The 21,421-nt window shown below is 41.2% G+C and overlaps 2 protein-coding genes and 1 long non-coding RNA gene across 10 annotated transcripts in view; 2 read left to right on the top strand and 1 right to left on the bottom strand.

The window, feature by feature from the left end:
- Positions 1-1,496: 1,496 nt before the first annotated feature.
- phc1 (polyhomeotic homolog 1) lies at positions 1,497-14,331 on the top strand. 8 transcript variants are annotated; one of them, XM_083553254.1, is made up of 15 exons: positions 1,497-2,018; positions 3,167-3,311; positions 6,680-6,790; positions 8,565-8,639; positions 8,864-9,007; positions 9,224-9,409; positions 9,551-9,632; positions 9,950-10,704; positions 10,851-10,992; positions 11,089-11,237; positions 11,569-11,647; positions 11,741-11,828; positions 12,398-12,548; positions 12,693-12,933; positions 13,036-14,331. In XM_083553254.1, the coding sequence occupies exons 2-15, from the start codon at positions 3,189-3,191 to the stop codon at positions 13,185-13,187; spliced, it is 2,478 nt and encodes an 825-aa protein (XP_083409380.1). In that variant the 5' UTR covers positions 1,497-2,018; positions 3,167-3,188; the 3' UTR covers positions 13,188-14,331. The 8 variants fall into 8 exon arrangements, with proteins under 8 accessions (XP_083409380.1, XP_083409382.1, XP_083409387.1 ...); XM_083553256.1 differs by having other exon boundaries at positions 1,518-1,707; XM_083553261.1 differs by having other exon boundaries at positions 1,578-1,707; positions 8,565-8,752.
- A 3,189-nt stretch (positions 14,332-17,520) lies between these two features.
- wnt4b (wingless-type MMTV integration site family, member 4b) lies at positions 17,521-20,576 on the top strand (the record flags this gene model as incomplete). Its single annotated transcript, XM_083558520.1, has 8 exons — positions 17,521-17,686; positions 18,332-18,485; positions 19,013-19,097; positions 19,220-19,351; positions 19,509-19,651; positions 19,759-19,899; positions 19,982-20,144; positions 20,407-20,576. Exons 1-8 carry the CDS (start codon positions 17,598-17,600, stop codon positions 20,574-20,576), a joined length of 1,077 nt encoding a protein of 358 aa, XP_083414646.1. The 5' UTR covers positions 17,521-17,597.
- The window catches only part of LOC310735615, a 7,271-nt gene continuing 6,283 nt past the window's right edge, over positions 20,434-21,421 (bottom strand). The window contains exon 3 of the long non-coding RNA XR_014536341.1: positions 20,434-20,563. This is a non-coding gene — a long non-coding RNA (uncharacterized lncRNA). The remainder of the gene's footprint in view (positions 20,564-21,421) is intronic.

Raw genomic sequence — 21,421 nt, 5'->3', positions numbered from 1 at the left:
GGAATGTGCAGAACAGCTAGAGGATGTCTTTACAGACATCTTCAGTCATTCTCAAATGACTGTATAAAACTGTAGAAAGGACATTACTTGTAATCTTACACTCCAGTGCTTATGTTTGATCTCTCTCCAGTGTTCTGTATTGTTTTAAGATTTATAATCACAGTCTTGATGTCATCCAAATGAGGATGCGTTCCACTTTTGAGTCTGGTTCCCCTCAAGGTTTCTTCCTCACTCCTTCTTAAGGAGTTTTTCCTTGCCACAGTCGCCACGGCTGCTCATCAGGGATAAATGCACACCATTCACCTTAACTGTTAAATTGTGTAAAGCTGCTTTGAGACAATGTCTGTTGTGAAAAGCACTATAGAAATAAACTTGACTTGACATCTTGAACATCTCCCTGATCAGCAACGTTGTTCCTACGTGCCTCAAGACAACGACCATCGTTCCCGTGCCAAAGAAGTCTACTGTCTCCTGCCTCAATGACTATCGTCCATCTCGCTCACACCCATCGTGATAAAGTGCCTCAAGAGGCACATTAAGACCCAGCTTACACCCTCCCTGGATCCCATGCAGTTTGCTTATCGTCCAAACCACTCCATGGACGATGCCATCTCTTCATTTGGCCATCACCCACCTGGACAACAAGGACTTATATGTACGAATGCTGTTCATTGACTTCAGCTAAGCATTCAACACAATCATCCCTCAGCACCTGATTGTGAAGTTGAGCCTACTCGGCCTGAAAACCTCCCTTTGCAACTGGACCTCAGTCAGTCCGGATCGGGAGCAGCATCTCCAGCATCACCATGCTAAGCACTGGGGCCCCTCAGGGCTGTGTGCTCAGCCCACTGCTGTTCACTCTGCTGACTCATGACTGTGTAGCAATGCACAGCAGGTTTACTGGTCGGCGCTAACTTGTGTTATGTGTATTGTCTTGTGTTGTCTGTCTGTTTGGACTGTCTGCACTGTCTGTCTGTACTGTTTGTCTCTCTGTCTGTCTGTCTGTCTGTCTGTCTGTCTGTCTGTCTGTCTGTCTGTCTGTCTGTCCTGTTTATCATCTCACTGTTGCACTTTATGTAGCTTTGTGTTATGTGTTGTAGCTCTATGTTGTTTAGTGTAGCACCAGGGTTCTGGAGGAACGTTGTCTCATTTTTACTCTGTACTGTGTACCACTGTGTATAGTAGAAATGACAATAAAAGCCTTTTTACTTGACTTGACTTGACATTGTATCAATAACTATTTTTAGTGATTTGTTTTGCAATTTTAATCAAATATAAACATATTTGTGAGTTGGATAAAACCCCTGTACTTGCAAAAGTTAAATCAAATCTGGATTGCTTAAACTGTTAGTGAATACAGGATCAAGAATTTTGGATAAGGATGGGAGGGGAAAAACGAGAAAGGAAGAGATGTTGAGGGGAGGAGAGAGATGGGAGGGGAGAAATGAAAGGGGAAGGACAGTGGTGGGAGGGGAGAAATGAGAGGGAAGGACAGTGGTGGGAGGGGGGAAGGATAAAGATTATGGGGAAAGAGTGGAGGAGAGTGATTGGAGGGGGAAGGAAAGGGAAGAAGAGAAATGGGAGGAGAGAGGAGGAAGTGGGAAAGGATGAAAACTTAATTCTCCCCAGAGTCTACATTAATCCATCAGTTTGTTAATATACCGAGCAGCTGATGAGTATACATCCGGAATACACGTTACTGTGAAGGTAGATGATGTTCAAGACTTCGATTGAAATCAAATCGTGTTAGTGAATAAAGCACTATTCTAGAGAAAATTGGATGCTGTTCCGCGCGCGCGAATGTGTCGTCATTTTGACACCGGAAGTAAAATTGTAAACAGTAATGGTGGGCTGGGCTTTTAGTGTCCCAGACAACGGTCTTGCAGATTTCCCCCCTCAACAAAGTGTCGTAAAAACAATCCCAAAGACAAAGAAGTGAAGAGGATCGGGGCAGTTTGACTCTCCGTTCCTAACAGCGCGAGCAGGCGAGTTAATAAGACACAGTGCGCCGAATTCAGGTACAAAATGCTCACTCTTCTGCACTTTGGAGATGGCGAGCTAGATTAGCTTAGCAGGCTAACTTTCAGCTGAAGCAGGCTAGCTAACTTTTAGCGCATTTTACCTTCCTGACTAAAAGAAACACACTATACACAATAATAATAACAGCAACTTTGACATGGATGCAGCTGGGTTTATTAAAACAATATCTGCTCTATAGGGGATTAATTATATTTTACTTGTAGTGTTGATTTATTCATGCTTATTAGTAGACTGTCAACACAGTACACACAGGCACTTCTTAAAATGCTACACATTTAAAATTAACCTCATTTGATTGCATGTGTGATGATAAATGTGAATGGTTTTTCAAAGGAGACATTTACACTAAACGACATACACAATATTGCCAAAAGTTGTGTGTGTTGTATGTGCTTTAACATCCCATTCCACTTTTAGTCTTCATTTCCAATAGTATCCTCTTCTGGAAAGATCATAATATTATCCTCTTTGGAAAGATCTTTTACTAGATTTTGGAGTGTGCTTGTGGAGATCTGTGTGAGATTCATTAAGCCACAAGGGTGTAAGTAAAGTCAGGTAGTGATGTAGGTGAGGTGAGGAGACTGGGGTGCAGTCAGTGTTCACATTCATCCCAGAGGTGTTCAGTAGGGTTGAGGTCAGAGCTCTCTATCAGGATATCTTCCATGTGTTTATTTACAAGTATACTCTTGTATACAGTTTCTTGCACATTGTATTGTATAACATTCAGTAGGTTGTCTGCCGGTGCTATTATGTGTTTTTGTGTATCTACCCTACACTGTCTTGTGTTCTCTGTTTACACTTGGTTGCACACGATACACTTTATGTGGCCAGGACAACTTAGTGTTCTGTATGTAGTCCTATGTTGTGTGATGAAGCTCTATGTTGTTTTATGTAGCACCAGGATTCTGGAAAAACTTCTCGTTTCACTGTGTACTGCGCCAGCTATATATGGTTAAAATTACAATAAAAGCTACTTGACTTGAACTGTGCATTGGGCTGCAGTGTAATATCTGAGATTAGTAATAGGTTATCTATAAATAAATGCAAATGTTCAACTCTGACAATGTGTGTGTGTGTGTGTGTGTGTGTGTGTGTGTGTGTGTGTGTGTGTGTGTGTGTGTTTTAGTGGAGCTCCAGCACAGTCCAGCATGGAGCAGGCAGAGGATCAGAGCAGCTCTGGTTCCTCCAGTAGCAACAATACAGGATCTGGGGGAAATGCTCGCCCTGCACAGATCTCTCAGATGTCTCTGTATGAACGACAAGCTGTACAGGTAAGCAGGATGGACATACAAAGGCATCTATCTAACCAATTTTTTTTTTCTTCATTTTCCTTCTTTCTTTTTTGTTTGTAAAGATATGTTTATTAGGAATATACAGTTGTAAAATATACAAACACATAAGTGTATGAAAAACATTTCTTCTTCCCTTCTTATTTAAAAAAAAAAGCCTCCCACACAGTATATTTGCGATATCCTAAAAAAAAAAAAGAAAAAAAAAAAAAAGTCAACCAAAAAGTAAAAATACATAGATACATATAAGTAAATGTTACTAATAGAGTCCAGAAGCAAAAAAAAAAAGGAGAAAAGAGAAAGGAAGAGAAGGAAAAAACAATACTAAAATATTTCAATATCGGTCAACATAGTCTTTCTGGGGAAGTTTCTGATTTCCTGTTTTAAGGTTACTTTTTTTGCTGCAGTGCTTGTGAGCAAGATAAAATACTTTTTATGATGAGTCATGTGAAGTAAGCTAACATTACATAATATCCAAACTTCAGAATCAAAGTCAAAATGCTTGTTTATTTTTCAGAGATTATTGCTATTATGTACTTCCAAAAATCCTCTAAGATTGATGTTTTACATCTTTGACACATACCTGAAATCTCACTGTGAAGTTTGTGTATAATATGTTCTGTGTAAAATGTGCAATTGAATTTGTCTGTGATTAGTAGATGCCAGTACAGTTTGTGACTTTTCTAGGTGCGTACCCCAGACTTTTTAATCATAAGTACATTCTAAATCCGATTCCCATTTTTGTTTTATTAGAGCTTTTTGGTAGGCTGGGAGATTATTAATAAGAATACAGTATATGGAAGATGTTAGGCCTTTTGCAGAAGTATGTCTAGTATTAATTAATCGATTTGTTGTATGTATGTTTGGGAATTATCCAATTGATTGACCTTTGAGCCAATCTCTTATTTGTAAATACTTAAAATAGTTATGCTGGGGCAAGCCAAATAGTTCAGACAGTTGAAGGAAGCTAGACAATCTTCCACTTTACTGTAATGGATCTATTTCTCAGAATCTTCCTTTTAAATCTGCCATGCAAGTAATTTCTTTCAAAATAATGGTAATTTTTCTAGCCAATGCTGCTTCAGCTTTAGTGGTTAATAGATTGTTGTATAACAATACTTTTAAAGTGGGATTCTGATATTTATTTTTGTTTTGTTACAGAGTGATCCCGTTCCATTATTCTAATGTAATTTTCCAACTGTGACAATGTTTTCCTGCTTACCTTATTTTTATGTGCCACATAGGACATGACCTGCCCTCTCATATAATCCTTTAGGGTTTCCTATATGTTAGATTGAGATGAGAAATTTGATTTATTTTCCAGGTATGCATCAATGTGGTTGTTGTTAATACAATCTGGATCTTTTAATAGGAAACCCCTGAATCTCCATCTGTAAGAAACAGCCTCAGGTGGACCCACCTCAATATCATGTTTATGGGATTGTAGTAAACTCTGAACAGAGGCCATTGGGTAGAGATAAAAACACTTCTAAACAGTTGCTAAGAACTGTGTAACAGAACGATGTTACTACATTAAATGTACAAAGAAATGCAAAATATATAATTGACTAATATGTGTTAATGTTACTTGAGCTATCCATGCACAGAGCATGGGAAATAAATTCTACCTTATCATATTGCACAACTAAATAATATCAAATTTAGAAATCAAATGTTTGCCATTATATACCTTTATAACAAAAGCAGGGATTCTCGTAAAATGTAAATTGTAAAATCAGTGAGAGTAAAAGATTGAAGGCAGTTATTATACTTGTTGTTCTCAATAGCAAATGTACACAACATGTATATAGTTCAGTATTCACTGTGTATTAAACCAGTGGTCCCCAACCTTTTTTGACCGGTTTAATGTCGGACAATATTTTCACGGACCGGCCATTAAGGTGTGGCGGATAAATACAACAAAATAAAATGATACGACCAGCATAGAAACTGGTATTCTCCAAATATAATAATAAACGTGAATCCACTGTGGGGTTTTTTTGTTCATTTTGCTAGCTTGGGGCTTTCAATTTAGCGGTAATGTATTGTGTTAGCGGCCGGAGCAGCCCCTTTAAGAAGGTAGCGGATGGAGGTAAGACATGTGACTGAGGCATCTTTACATGCATCAAGAGTGAATCATAGACAGATGTGAAGGAGAGATTCCAGTCATTTTCCAAAATAAAACATGGTTCAGAATCAGATAATAAATAAAATGGAAATAATGTAAGTTATGTATTCTTTCGTTGCGGCCCGGTATCACTTGACCCACAGACCGGTGCCGGTCCACTGCCCAGGGGTTGGGGACCACTGTATTAGACCACACAGTAAGAGGGATGGCTGTTAAATTGTACTAACTTGTACTGACTTATGTCGCAATAAGTCAATCCCAAGGTACAGTAAAAGCTGATGCCATAGGGATAAGAAAAAGTGTTCACTAGACCTTCTCCAACTCAGTGAGGAATTCTCCGACTTCATATGAGAATAGTTTGAACTCTCCCTGATGTCGGATTTGCAGCACAGCTGGGGATTGATTAGCATATTCGATGTTTTTCCTCCCGAAGTTTCTTTTTCACGTCATTAAATCCGCTCATCCAGCGTTGACTCTTGATGCTATAGTCTGGGTAGAAGGAAATTCACTTATCATTCAGGCATAAGGCTCTTTTCTCTCTGGGTAACTGGAGAAGCTTGTATTTTTCTCTATTTAAGAATTTCGCAGTGATAACAAAAAAATTTTAGAGAAAAGGTCTATTTGTACAACTGGAGTTAAGTGAATTTTTGTGAAATGGAAGCAACTAACGAGGCACACCCGGAGCTCATCCACACGTGTCCAGCTTTATCACGTGACTCCCATCTAACCTCATTTTATTGCATTATAAATTAATTTGCAGGAAACAAATGTGCGATTATGTGAATAATTTAAGTTATAGAACATCAGTGTCCTGCTCCATGTGTTTTTAGTGGAAATGATGATGTATATCATATCCAACATCTCTGCAGTTGTGGTTCTCTAACAGACTGCTTAGTTCTGCTCTTTATCTGTTACACGTTTCTTTTTTGCACCATGCTCAGTGTTTAATTTAGAGATGGTCATGGCATGTCTCAGGTACACACCTACTGTACTGTTGTGTCTGCTTACAGGTGGCTGGATCTTTCTTGGAATTTAAACTCGTGCTCTCTTGAGAATACTGTCCTTTTGTGCTCCATTCACAGCAGCGTTAAACTTTCACTCATCAACTGAAAAATCACCAGAGTGTTTTTAAAAAGTACCCACGAAGAACTGCAGCTCTCCTCAATATGACGAGCTGATCGTGTGTGTGTGTGTGTGTGTGTGTGTGTGTGTGTGTATACAGGCTCTGCAGGCTCTACAGAGACAGCCTAACGCTGCTCAGTATTTCCAGCAGCTGATGCTTCAACAGCAGATTAATAGCGCTCAGCTTCACAACCTTGCTGCTGTGCAACAGGTAATCATTTACCTCCTTTACCTCGTACAGCTCATTTACCTCATTTACATTTGTTTACCTCCTGTGTCTTATTTTCCTCATTCACCTCATATCATTTTTTTTACCCTCCTTTACCTTGTTTACTTTCTGTGCCTTAATAACATTAATCACTTTATTTACCCCATTTACATGTAAATGTAACTATGTCTATGTATTTTTGCACCATTGAATATACAAACCCGATTCCAAAAAAGTTGGGACAAATTGTGAATAAAAAAGGAATGCAATAGTTTACAAATCTCATAAATGTATATTTAGTTATAGAATGTAGATAACATATCAAATGTTGAAAGTGAGACATTTTGAAATGTCATGCCAAATATTGGCTCGTTTTGGATATCATTAAAGCTACACATTCCAAAAAAAGTTGGGACAGGTAGCAATAAGAGGCCGGAAAAGTTAAACGTACATATAAGGAACAGCTGGAGGACCAATTTGCAACTTATTAGGTCAGTTGGCAACATGATTGGGTATAAAAAGAGCCTCAGTGTGGCAGTGTCTCTCAGAAGTCAAGATGGGACGAGGATCACCAATTCTCCCAATGCTGCAGTGAAAAATAGTGGAGCAAAATCAGAAAGGAGTTTCTCAGAGAAAAATTGCAAAGAGTTTGAAGTTATCATCATCTACAGTGCATAATATCATCTAAGGATTCAGAGAATCTGGAACAATCTCTGTGCATTAGGGTCAAGGCCGGAAAACCATACTGGATGTACATGATCTTCGGGCCCTTAGACGGCACTGCATTAAATACAGGAATGCTACTGTAATGGAAATCACAACATGGGCTCAGGAATACTTCCAGAAAACTTTGTCAATGAACACAATCCACCGTGCCATTCGCCTTTGCCGACTAAAACTCTATAGGTCAAAAAAAGATGCCATATCTAAACATGATCCAGAAGCGCAGGCGTTTTCTCTGGGCCAAGGTTTATTTAAAATGGACTGTGGCAAAGTGGAAAACTGTTCTGTGGTCAGACGAATCAAAATTTGAAGCTCTTTTTGGAAAACTGGGACGCCGTGTCATCCGGGCTAAAGAGGATAGGGACAACCCAAGTTGTTATCAGCGCTCATTTCAGACGTCTGCATCTCTGATGGTATGGGGTTGCATGAGTGCGTGTAGCATGGGTTGCTTACACATCTGGAAAGGCACCATTATTGCTGAAAGGTAAATCCAAGTTCTAGAACAACATGTGCTCCCATCCAGACGTCGTCTCTTTCAGGAAAGACCTTGCATTTTGCCAGACCACATACTGCATCAATCACACCATCATGACTGCATAAAAGAAGGATCCGGGTACTGAAATGGCCAGCCTGCAGTCCAGATCTTTCATCCATAGAAAACATTTGGCACATCATAAAAAGGAAGATGCAACAAAGAAGACCTAAGACAGTTGAACAACTAGAAGCCTGTATTAGACAAGAATAGGACAACATTCCTATTCCTAAACTTGAGCAACTTGTCTCCTCAGTCCCCAGACGTTTGCAGACTGTTACAAAAAGTAGAGGGGATGCCACACAGTGCAAAACATGGCCTTGTCCCAACTTTTTTGAGATGTGTTGATGGCATGAAATTTAAAATCAACTTATTTTTCCCCTTAAAATTATACATTTTCTCAGTTTAAACATTTGATATGTCATTTATGTTGTATTCTAAATAAAATAGTGATATTTGAAACTTCCACATCATTGCATTGTGTTTTTATTCACAATTTTTGTATTATTTTCATATCTTTAGGCCACTCTTGCTGCCAGTCGACAGTCCAGTTCTCCAAACACCAGCGTCTCTGCAGTGAGCACAGCACAGTGTACCGTACGTCTCTACAAGCTGAACACAAACCTCAAACTTCCTCAGACTCCCTCAAACTCACTCAGACTTCCTCAAACACCCCTCAAATGCTTTCAAATCTTCTCATAAACACTGAAGTGGGTGTTAATGCTTTAGTAACCGATGCACCTCCAATTAATGCTCCACCGTTTGTTCACTCCGATATGCTGTTAAACTGGTAGAACTCACCTGCTGTTGCTCCTCTATAGGGTAATTTAAGCAGCACTTCTGGGGGCGGGACCATGACGAATTCTCGCCCAGTCGGCCCAGCAACATCTGTGACATCATCTGCCCTTAGCCAATCAGTGTTGCTTGGTGGGAACTCAGCTGGTCAGGGACAGATGTACCTGAGAGTTAGTAAAAAATAATAATATATATATATATATATATATATATATATATATATATATATATATATATATATATATATATATATATATATATATATACATACAAAAATGTTATTCTATACATTTACTTAAATGTTATTAATTAATGTAATTAAAAACAAATATAATTTATGTTTACATGTTTGTGTTTGATGATTAAAATATTCCTCGGCCTGTCAGGTGAACCGCTCTCTCAGGGCTCCCCAGCTCATTTTCATGCCTGGCGGCACAGCAACAGCCGCTGTAGCAACGGTTGCCCAGCAGCAACCTCAGCAGCAGCAGCAGCAACAACCCCAGCAGCAGCAGCAGCAACAGCAACAGGAAGTCCCACCCACATCTTCCAGTAACCAGTCAGATAGTGACCAGGTAAGACTTAATTCGGCCATATCTACCTACCCCTTCCATTCTCTGTTGACTACCCACTTAACACCCTGACATTTGAACTTACATTATGCAAGACATCTTTCATTAATGAATTTCCCAACCTTTGAACCTAATGTACTGCAGGTACAGAATCTTGCCCTGCGCTGTGCTTCCACCCCCCGAGTGGCTGCTATTAAGACTGAATATCCTGACAGGAAGGATCCTGGTAAGTTCCTGTTTATTTGTTATCATTTATAGACTCCGTCTCAATTTCTTATTTATATTATGTAGTGAACTACTTAATACCTGCATGGCAGGACCATGTCAAATCAAACTTTTTTTTATTCCTAAAAAACATTAAAATCACTGCTTCGGTCCCGTATGCTTTATATTTCTTTGTATGTTATACTTTAGACTTTTACTAAAAACAATGTAAATGATGTTGTTTGGGACACAGCCGTAGTTGGTAATGCATTTTGGTAAGCCTATTAATTCTGAATTGTTTAGAACTTAAATTACAGGGTTTTTCTCTTTTTGTCTCAGGTTTATTCCCTATTGGTCCACAGTCTCAGCAGCAGCAGCAGTTCTCTCCATCAGCACAGCAGATCGGCAGCAGCAAACTTCCCACTCCTCCTTCTTCTACCTCTTCCTCTCTCTCCTCTTCTTCATCTTCCTCCTCTTCCTCTGTCCCTCTCTCTCAGCTCCTGCTTTCTCCATCGCGGCTCACCCCCGCTGCCACGGTGACCCACATCCTGGTCCCGAGCTCCAACGTCCCCACTTCCTCTCCAGGTTTCCCCAAGCCCAACATGACGGCTCAGACACTGGTGGTGCAGCCACTTCAGCAGCAACAGAACGGAGTGGACAAAATGACGGGCCCCATCCCCATCCAACCAAAAACAGCTCAAAGCAGTCGTTTGCCTTCACAGATGCCCCCTCGCCACCCTCCTCCTATTCTCCCAGCTCCACCCACTTCCCACCCCCCACATGTCCCGGTCCAGTTGCTTGGATCCAGGCAGGGTTCACTGGGAAACTCTCAGGCTGTAGCTGTGCCACAGGCCCGAACCTGCTACACCCACCAGGATAGTTCCACCCACAACCTCAGCTACACCTCTAATTCAGTCACCATGGTAACAGCAATGGAGCCAGGCAGTGCTGGTGCAGGCCTTAAACTGACCACTCAGAATGCAGAACCCAGTCAGATTGGCTCTTCTGCAGTCCAAACTACAGACTGTGATCACAGCAACAGTGTGGCACCACCTGTTGGAGAAACTGGGTTAGAGCAAACTGGAAGTGCACAGGTCAGTGTTGTTTGGTCAATAATGTCATATAAAAAATAAGAATATGGGCATATTAGAACTGTTTACAAGTTGTTGTAAACAGTTTTGTTGTGCACATATGTGCCCTTTCAATTTCTTTACTTTATTATTTTAATATTTTGTTCCAGATGAAGCCTGCGATCGGCTCCCTAAAGAGAAAATCAGAATCAGATGTGGCAGGTGAGATGACGTCAGAAACCACTGCCCAAAACTGTCAGCCAATCCCTGACTCTGCCCCTCCACTCTCTCCTGCTCCCTCATTGGACACTGGTGAGTCAGGAGAGTTGGAATAGATCCACAAGGGTTAGAAACACCTCGGCACCATTAATAGTATTTTGTTCTGTTTTGGTCTTTGTCTGTGTGCAGCACCAGAAATAGCGTTCTCCACTCCTCCGACTCTGTCTCTGTCTCTGCCCCACCCTCGAGCTCCTCTCCCCCAGGCTGTGGTAAAACCGCAAGTTCTCACTCACCTCATCGAAGGCTTTGTCATTCAAGAGGGAGCTGAGCCATTTCCTGTGAGTCCCACTGTTCACCTCATCAGTCTATTGAGGGTCTGTTTCCCACTATTTACTATATAGTGCACATAAACATCCTCACCAGTCCAGCATGGAAGCATCCCAAACCACATACCTTACTTACTATTCACTTTGTAGTCTGCATAAACAATGTCACTGGCTTGCTGTGGACTGATTTTGAGATTGCTGCAGTAGTGCACTTTTCAGTATGTATTGTATGATTCTCAACATATAGTATAATGAAAAAAAAATGTGTTCATGTTACTGACTGTGTTAAACTGTACAGTGAATTGAATTCTGACAAAAGTGTAATCATGTGTTTGATTTCAAGGTTACTGGTCCAATAAAAGAGCGGGCTGAGGGTGTTCCTGTGCCACTCTTCATGCCGCTGGAAAACCGTGCCCCCTCTGGTGTGTGTGTGTGTGTGTGTGTGTGTGTATATGTGTAAAAGATAGACTATTTAAGGCTTCCTGTGGCTCATTTGTTGTGCCTGTGTCCCACAGTGCTGAAGTGCGAGTTCTGTGAGAGTTTTGCTCCTGCTAGTCAGTTCCGTGGAACCAAACGCTTTTGCTCCAAAACCTGCGCTAAGAGGTACAGTAATAAAATCATGCCCAGCTCAAATCAAACATGACAAAGCAATAGTCACAGCCTGTAATGTGTTTATATAATGATTGCTGCAGAAGAGAGCAGTAACCATATAATTCTACTTACAGCAGAGTATTGAGTAATAAGCAATAATATCAAATATGCAACATTTAACCATTATGGAGAAATTCATCAGTGTGCAAATGCCAAATCAAGTAAAGAAACAATAATTAGAAATATGTACCTGCTCACTCACTCTCAACCTCACCTCTCCAATCATCTCTCAATACTTCTGTCTCCTCACTCACTTGCTCACTCACCAGTCAACTCATCACTTTAAACTCCTTTCTCCTGTTTCCTTGTCTGTCTTCTCACTCATCTGTCTCCTCATTGTCTTCTCACCTCCTCACTCATCTGTCTCCTCACTGTTTACTCACTTGATTACTCATTTGTCTTCTTATTGTTTTCTCACCTGATCACTCATCTGTCTTCCAATTTCTTCGCATCTGCTCACCTGCTCATTCACCTGCACACTCGCATGTTCACTCACATGTCTCCTCACCTGTCCATTTCAGGTACAACGTGAGCTGCAGTCATCATTTCCGCAGCAGTCAAGGCCGCAGCAGTGCACTAGCGTATGACGAGATAGCGAGACACAGGGGTCTTCACCGGAGAAGCTCGGAGATCGCCTGTGCTAAAATTGCTGGCAGTCACCTGCATGTGAAGGTCTGTCTCTCTCTTAACCACCTGTTTTGGTCTCCATATAGCCGTCAGTTTGGCAATAGTCTGTTATATAGACTCAAAATAGTCTCTCTCTCACTCTCTTGCTTTCTCTCTCTTCCGGTCTGTCTTGTCATGTTTGTTTCTCAGTGTCGCTCTGAGTCCAGTCGTTCGGAGGATGTCTCTAGCTGTGAAGGTGAAGAAGAAGAAGAGGAAGAAGACTATCATTCTCCAGGGTCCTCCTTCTCCTGCTCTCACCAGTCCCATCATGGCCCTCAGATGGAAGAGTCAGCACAAGGCAGCCTTCCATTGGACGGAGACCATTTTTTGTCTGCTAGCCCCGCCCAGTGGAGTGTAGAAGAAGTGTGTCGCTTCATTTCCTCTCTGCAAGGTGAGTCCTTAGTAGCTGTCTGTCTGTCTGTCTGTCTGTCTGTCTGTCCCTTTCACTGAGTCTCCTAATGCTGGTTCTCTCTGTGTCATCACTTCCGGCCAGGTTGTGAGGATCTGGCGGGTCACTTCCTGTCGCAGGAGATTGATGGTCAGGCGCTGTTGTTGCTAAAGGAGGAACATCTGATGAGCACCATGAACATTAAACTGGGCCCCGCCCTCAAGATCTGTGCATCGATTAACAACCTGAGGGATTGAGTAGGAGCTCCTTGAAGTGGGAGTTGGAGGAGTGCCAGCCTGGTGGACGGGCTCATAATGGAAGCACTGTTGTTTTGCTTTTCATTATAGCAGATCTGAATAACAGCCATTATAATCTTCAGTACAGAGAGAAGACAGGGCGGGTCTAACGGTCTGAGTGCACCGCAGTGGAGCTGGACATTTGCCATAAGATTCACAATATTCCATTTATATAGTCATTATACTTTTACAGCTGAATTAAGTTCCATCTTCTTTAAAGGTCATGAAGGCGCATCATCTAACATCAACCTGAATAGTCCACCCACTGTGCACTTTTTGACACAGATTGCTACATTATGATCAGATTAGGGACCAGGTTATTGTCATTGTCAAGCTAGGTAAAGGTACAAAACCAGTGAAATGCAGATAATAAAACGCTAAGCAGCCTGGAGAAAATCTGTTCCAAATAGAATGTTTGTAAGAAAAAACAAATCATAACCAAATAAGAGAAAAGCCAAACCGCCAATTACATTACGAACACACACGTTACTATATACTGTATTATAATTTTTTCCAATCAGCTGTTACTATGCAGCTTTCTGTTGAATCACTCTACATATTTCCCTGTTTAAACAGTCTAGAACTGATGTAGAAACGCTGAGTTAGCATGCTAGGAATCAAATACATAGGATCAAAAGTATAATGGTGGCTCTTGCACTCAGACTGAAGTTCCCTACGGAGTGCACACTAGAGTGAGGGTCGCACTAACCAAGGGGGCAGTAAACCAAGGCTCTTATTCCGATGTTTATTTTTGTATCATGCTGAAGGAGTCAGTAGTCAGTATTAACGAGTAGTGTGTTTATGATGATGAAGGCAGACAGGAAGTCATGTGACTGTCCAGTAGCCGGTCATTGAGCGAACACAGGAAGGCATATTTTTTACTACAGTAGGTAATTGCATGTGGGTTTTTTTTTTTGTTTTTGTTTTTTGTATTACCCAACAAAATCATTACTTTCTTTTTTTCCTACTTTTTGGTTTAGGTTTTAGTATTATGACCTTTGAACCCTCAGTTCTTGTTAGAGGACGTGCATCTGAGGTAGTTCGCTAGTTTTCTAGTTTCTTTCACCGCTGTATGAGTAAACGAATAAAGTGTTCCAGTAAAGAATCATGTGTTTTGTCTACTTTATTTAAAAAAAAATTTTTTTCCTCCTCTCAGTCCACTTGCAACAAGTTGAACAGAGGCCCTAAAAGCTGGAGAGGAAACAGATTTTCAGTTGATCAGTTTTGGGTTATGAAGAAAACATGTTCATGTACAACACATTCTCTCTCATACACTCACACTCTTTGACCTGTCTCAGTGTAGAGGGGGTGTGAAACTACGCATTTTGCTTTTAGGGTTGTTATTTACGAGAGACAAATGAATGATGGAGGGAGGTGAAACACGCAGAGGCGCCGGACGTAACACAGGTGGTCGCCATGGTGTTACCGTAGAGATGGAGAAGATAGAGCAAGAGGGACAAAGAAAGAGAGAAAGACAGATAGACTCTTTAAAGATAGAAAGTGTGTGTGTGTGTGTGTGTGTGTGTGTGTGTGTGCTCAGCGAGTGCTGAGAGCGATCATAGCAGCAGTGTCATTACTGAAGAAACTGAGTGGAACCGTATAGAACCCTCAGTGTGAAGTTCTACACATTAGAACCCTGTAGATCAGAATCTGGCTGTAATCAGAAACACACTGCACATTGCTGTACTCAGCCTGAACACCATGCACAAGATTATTATTTTTTAAATAGTAGATTTTCTTTACAGTTTCTGTGTGTTTTTTTAAAAATCTAAACAGGTACAAAACAGATACAATCTTCGAAATGTAGAGAGATCTGCACAGTCAACTTGCGTGTGTTTAGTGTGTGTCTGTTGTGTATGTGTACATTTCGTATGTGTTCTGTTTATCACGTCTTCTGATCAGGACTTTACTTTGCACTGTAATTTCGATTGAGTGATCCTTACACTTTCCTGTGTGTGTGTGTGTGTGTGTGTGTGTGTGTGTGTGTGTGTGTGTGTGTGTGTGTGTGTGTGTGTGTGTGTGTGTGTGTGTGTGTAGAGGAAAAAGAATGTGCTGTGCTCTGTACAGCTCCGGAATTCACAGCTCCGACTCGACAAACCTCATGAAGAACTAGGTGAACACGTTGTATTGTAGAGGAGCATTAAGCAGAAGTTCCACTTCATCATCACTCCTCACAGAGAAATCGTTCACTTAGTTATTCTTTATTCATTTATGACATTCTTTCACCGCGCTGACCTCATCATGGCACATTTCAGGGGGTTCGTGTTTTTTTATGTTGACTGAGATCATGTTGGGTTTATGTGGATATGAGAAATGTGTGGATCTGTGTAGGTGGGGCATCATCTCCGATCTTCACACCACTACACAAGCTCACTTTCCAGCATCACAGAGCAGAACTGTGACCTGTTGCATACCAGGACCAATTTTTTATTTACATTTTTTTAAATTTTTTATTTTATTTTACAGTTAATTTAAAAAGAATAAAAAGTGTTTTCTGTTTTTCAAATTTTGCAATATATTTTGTGTTTTTATGCCTTAATTTCAGATTATTATCTTTAGTAGTAGTAGTAGTAGTCTTGGTGGTGATGGGTTTTAGGGGTCCCACCGGTTGCTCTACCCCGGACGTGATTTATTTCCGTCTTCCAGGTTCAATATTTGTGGTCCCCCCTTGTCTAAATGTCATCCCTTCCTCTGAGACAATACGGTGTGGTAAAGGATGACAGAATGGAGGGAGTGTGGGAGGAAGAGTTCGACGGAGGGGGCACACTCGTAAAGAACAGCAACAAAGTTTGGGAAAATTAAACAAGATGTAAAGGGGACAGCGGCATCTCCACTCTCTCTCTCTCTCTCTCTCTCTCTCTCTCTCTCGCTGTCATTCATTCATTGTATTTATCCCTCCGTTTATTTATTACTCGTTTTTTTTACGCAAAAGACGTTTTTGTAGGAATTATAAAGGGCTGACATTTTCTGACGCAGACTTCACAGACACTAGGACACAAACATACGTCATGAGTATTCAAACAGGAATCTCCTACATTCTCTCTCTCTCTCTCTTTCTCTCTCTCTCTCTCTCTCTCTCTCTCTCTCTCTTTCTCTCTCTCTGCCTTATTCACACACATGACTTATGCATAAGGTTAAGTATAGCAGAGGGCATTACAACACTCATCCATTTAATAGTGTGTGTGTGTGTGTGTGTTTCAGCGTTTCAGTGTTAAAATAAAAGTATGATTAGTTTGTGCTTGCAATCAGTTTATTCAAATAAAAGAGTCACTTATAAGAATGAAGCATTCATAATATAGAATATAATATCTATCAAAGACGAAATGCATACACATATACAGTATGTTCAGTGCTCTGTCATAATGAGGCTGAACTCATCTCTCTCTCTCTCTCTCTCTCTCTCTCTCTCTCTCTCTCTCTCTCTCTCTCTCTCTCTCTTTATAACCCCTGTGCCACCTCCTTTACCTCCACTGGTGCCTTCACACTTCTCCGGATCGTCCTCCTCTAGAGGAATACACCCTTTTTGTTTATTTTGTTCTGGACACACTGTCTCTACACAGGGATTATAACTGGGGCTACAGTTGACCTTCAATTCTAACTTTCTTTGGACTGTAATTAATAATTACATCTTTAAATTAATTTATACAGTCCAGTTACAGACTAATGTGTTCTGATACCGATTATAATGATAAAACGAAAGACTGGTGACCTATCAAAATATTAATCCTTACATAAATAAAGCATAAGTAAAATCTTACTGAAGCACTTTTAATTTTCATCGTGCTGGATTTATCTTTTATTTTTGTCGTTTTTATTATTATTGGATGGTTGCTGTGGTGAGCTAGACAGGTAAGACTCACTTCCTCATTACATTTAAACATCGCTTTTTTTGTTGTCTTGTGACATGTGACACATTTTGTTCATGGTGTCCTCTTTTAATAATTTTATCAGATCAATAATTGATGAGCAAACAAAACAAAGTAATGCTCTCAAATAATCAGAATGCGCCATACTGTTCTTGACCAATCGGAACACAGCAAATGAGATTGTTTAGTATGTTTATGTGTAATGTTACAGCTGCTGATTACTGAAACTCCTTTTTACAGCTATGTGGGGAAAATCCCCAACACAGCAACTGAGTGACTGAGACAGACATACAGACAGACAGACTGATGGACAGACACCTATCGACTGACACATAATACAGTAGATAAACAGGTAGACGTGATCAATGGAATTATAGACAGATGCACAAACAGACTGATGAATATTTAAGAAAACTAACAGACTGATTGATAGACAGGCAAATAAATAGATAGATAGATAAGCAAACAGACAGATAGAGAGACAGACAGAAGGATAGACAGTCTGATGCCCACTGTCTCTTCTGTCAATCGCACGGGACGACGCCTCCTGCTGTTGCTATGGGCAACCCACCTCACCATGGCAACAACCTGGCTGTAAGTGAAAGTTGATGACAACACACATATGCAAACATTAATCTCATATGTGCACATTTCTAACAATTCACCTGAATTTCATTTAACAGTAGCTGTACCGCTGCGGCCCGGGTTTGATCTCCAGTCAGGGAACCAACCCCAGCCTCTCTTAGTGCCGGTCCCAAGCCCGGATAAATGGGGAGGGTTGCGTTAGGAAGGGCATCCAGCCTAAAAACATGTGCCAAATCAAAAATTCTGATGATCCGCTGTGGCGACCCCTAATGGGAGAAGCCGAAAGAAAGTTAGTAGCTGTAGAAGTGGAGAAATGGGTGGGTTTTAGGGTGGAGTTAGGGTTATTACTTTTATCTTATTACCGTATGCATTGAGTAAATCTTTTTCTACCTCTGTACAATAACAGACACACTGTCCTGTCTGACTCTTTCTGTCTGTCTGTGTTCCAACTCCTCTTTGTGTCTATCTCTCTTCCTGCTTATTAGTATCTCCTCCTGTCTGTCTTAATGTTTGTCTGCATACTACTGTTTGTTCTGCTGTCTACTATCCCTTTTTGCCAATCTCCTTGTATCTGTTTATTAGTCTCAACCTCACAAACCTATATAACTTTGTAACTGTATATCTCTCTTAATTTGTCCGCCTGTCTGTGTGCAGTTCTCTGATGCGTGTGCCACGCTCTCGACCGGTGTCTGGTTCAGGGGTGTGTGTTCGTCTTCGGGGTCTGTCAGTGGGGCAGATGGCCGTATGTAGGGCACGAGGGGAAGTGATGGAGTCTGTTCGCAAAGCAGCTGAGATGGTCATCGATGAGGTAAATGAGAAAACGCAGAACAGGCCATTGCCAGAAGCAGTAGCAGTAAATACACATATACAAAAGGAAGGTGGTAGCTTAGTTTAAGGCTTTTGATCCAAAGGACGTGATTTCAAATCCCAGCAACACCAGGCTGCCAATTCTGGGCCCCTGAGCAAGGCTTGTAACACCATAGCTGCTCAGTTGTATAATTGAAATCAATGTAAGTCATTTTGGATAAAGGCATCTGCCAAATGTTATAATTGTAAATGTAAATGTAAAAATAACAAACTCCAGGTAACTAACCACAACCCTAACTCTAGCGTCATGCTAGTGTGCAGCCAAAAACTCTCTGGTGCCCTCTAGTGGTTTTCTTTATGATACACAAACATTTCAAAGTCAGTAGACTTTGTATTTTTCCTCATAATAAATGTGTTAAGTGTGGTTGATAAGTTTTGGACATAAAAGCAAAGCCTCAAGAACCTTCACATACTTTCCAACATACACTTGATTATGTGTGTCTCTGTCTGACTGTCTCTTAATCTCAGTGTCAGCATCAGTTCCGTAATCGGAGGTGGAACTGCTCTACTACTCCTCGTGGTGTTAATGTGTTTGGCCGGGTTATGAATCAAGGTCAGAATTTTCACCTCTAACATCTTATTCTTACCTTCCTCACACACACACACACACACACACACACACACACACACACACACACACATTACCTTTAACACATGCTTGTGCATACATTGCAGGGACACGGGAGGCGGCGTTTGTCCATGCCCTGTCCTCTGCAGCTGTAGCTGTTGCAGTGACAAGAGGCTGCAGTCGAGGGGAGCTGGAAAGGTGCGGCTGTGACCGCAAGGTCAGGGGAGTCAGTCCTGAGGGTGAGTCAGTCCACGCACACTTTGTTATCCATTAGCTAAAGGTAGCTCAAATAAATATACAATGTCTTATGTTTCTTTTAAATAAGCTGGCTAGAGGTACATCACGGCACTGTTATTGCCAATCCTCATGTCCTTGTGTCTGTGTGTCTCTTTGCAGGGTTTCAGTGGTCGGGGTGTTCAGATAATTTGTCGTATGGTGTTGCGTTTTCTCAGACCTTCGTAGATGAGCCAGAGCGTGTAAAGGGCACGTCATCTGGGCGACCGCTAATGAACATCCACAATAACGAAGCAGGACGAAAGGTGAGCAGAGAAATTCCGCATGGAATAGATGCTATTAAACAGAAAACTGCTTACTTCAGTTCAATTCACTCCATTTTTTCTCTGTATCTCTATCTCTCTCTCTCCAGGCTATCCTACACAACATGCAGGTGGAGTGTAAGTGCCATGGTGTTTCAGGTTCCTGTGAGCTCAGAACGTGTTGGAAGGTGATGCCCCCATTCCGCAGGGTTGGCGCTGTACTGAAGGAACGATTTGACGGAGCCACAGAGGTACAAGGCCAACATTATTTAATAACACTAATCAGACATAGTTACAAGCTTCCTGAAATTATCTGGGATGTGCCATTCTCAGGTGCGTCTGACACGTATTGGCTCTCGTGCTGCTCTGCTGCCAAAGGACCCTGATGTGAAGCCACCAGCTGCACGAGATCTTGTCTACTTGGCCACTTCTCCTGATTTCTGTCGCCTGGATCCTGAGAACGGCATTCTGGGAACTGCAGGTCGCCGCTGCAATGGTAACTATTTACATAATGGTACATCATGATGTCATAGTGCCCCACCTCCTTTCCTTATAACTGCCCTCAGTCCTCACACACAAACTATTACAGCACTCATTCTTTTCTCAATTGGCTCCACCCACTCATATAGGTTTAAACCATTGAACCTTTTCTTTGTTCATCAGTATAAACTCAGGCTGTTACAGCACTTTTATACATCTCTCTCTCTCTCTCTTTCTCACTATTCCTCTCTTACACCTACCTACTCCCCGGAACACAGGGACATCACGTTTAGCCCCGGATGGCTGTGAGCTGTTGTGCTGTGGTCCGGGTTTCCGCTCGGGTCGAGCCGAAGTGGTTCAGCGCTGCTCCTGTAAATTCTCGTGGTGCTGCTCAGTCCGATGTCAGCAGTGCAAAAACACAGTGCTCATACACACCTGCAGAGAGTGACGTGCACACACACACACACATGGAACACATATGTAGTTTTTCCATCAAAGTCTAGCCTGAAAAAGAACTTACACACCCTTATACTGTTATAAACACAATTAAAACACATTTTTATTATCCACTAAAAACTGACTAGTGTAACTGTGACTGACAGACATTTGGGCTAATCACACTATCCGACAGGCTATGCAATCACTGGGACTTAAATTCATGGTGAACTCATTGGGAGCCTTTTCTGTTGTGTCATGCAAGAGTTCCCTAACATAGGAAAAACAAGACTCACCATTCAATAAAGACAAAAGTAACAGCACCTTAGGAAGGAGGAGATGTTTGTGCTGTGCTGCATTAGTGGAAAAGTTAAAGCTTGCCATACTTTTACTTCCTAGTGTTCGTTTGATCATTTTCTTTCAGCTCTTTATGAGTTTTAGAGATTTGTGGGTGTGGATACATGTTTATCGGCTGCTATAGATCTTTGTGCACATGCATTTACTAAACCAGTGATAAATTACGCCCAGTCATAAGCGATATAAATCCCCAGACAGCTGACCAATCAGCAGCTTTACTCCAATTCACATTCTGTGTAAAAGACTTTATTATAAAAACATTAACTTATAAGTAGGAAAATAGTAACACATGAGATCAAAACCTGATATGTGCCACACATATATACACACGCAAACTAACTGGATAAGACAAAGCTTTAAGGCGGAGATTAACCTGTAACACACAGTTGTAGTATAAAACAGTTTAATACATGTAGAATAGAGCATGTGGTGTGTTTGTAATATTCAGCGTTATTGATTATAATCTCATATTTATTTCAAAATCATTGCTCTGCAACTATA

This window comes from Silurus aristotelis (genome assembly GCF_946808225.1).
Source record: "Silurus aristotelis genome assembly, chromosome: 1".
Taxonomy (NCBI): Eukaryota; Metazoa; Chordata; class Actinopteri; order Siluriformes; family Siluridae; genus Silurus; species Silurus aristotelis.
The sequence above is the reverse complement of the archived record's forward strand: the minus strand, read 5'-3'. Positions and strand labels throughout refer to the sequence as shown.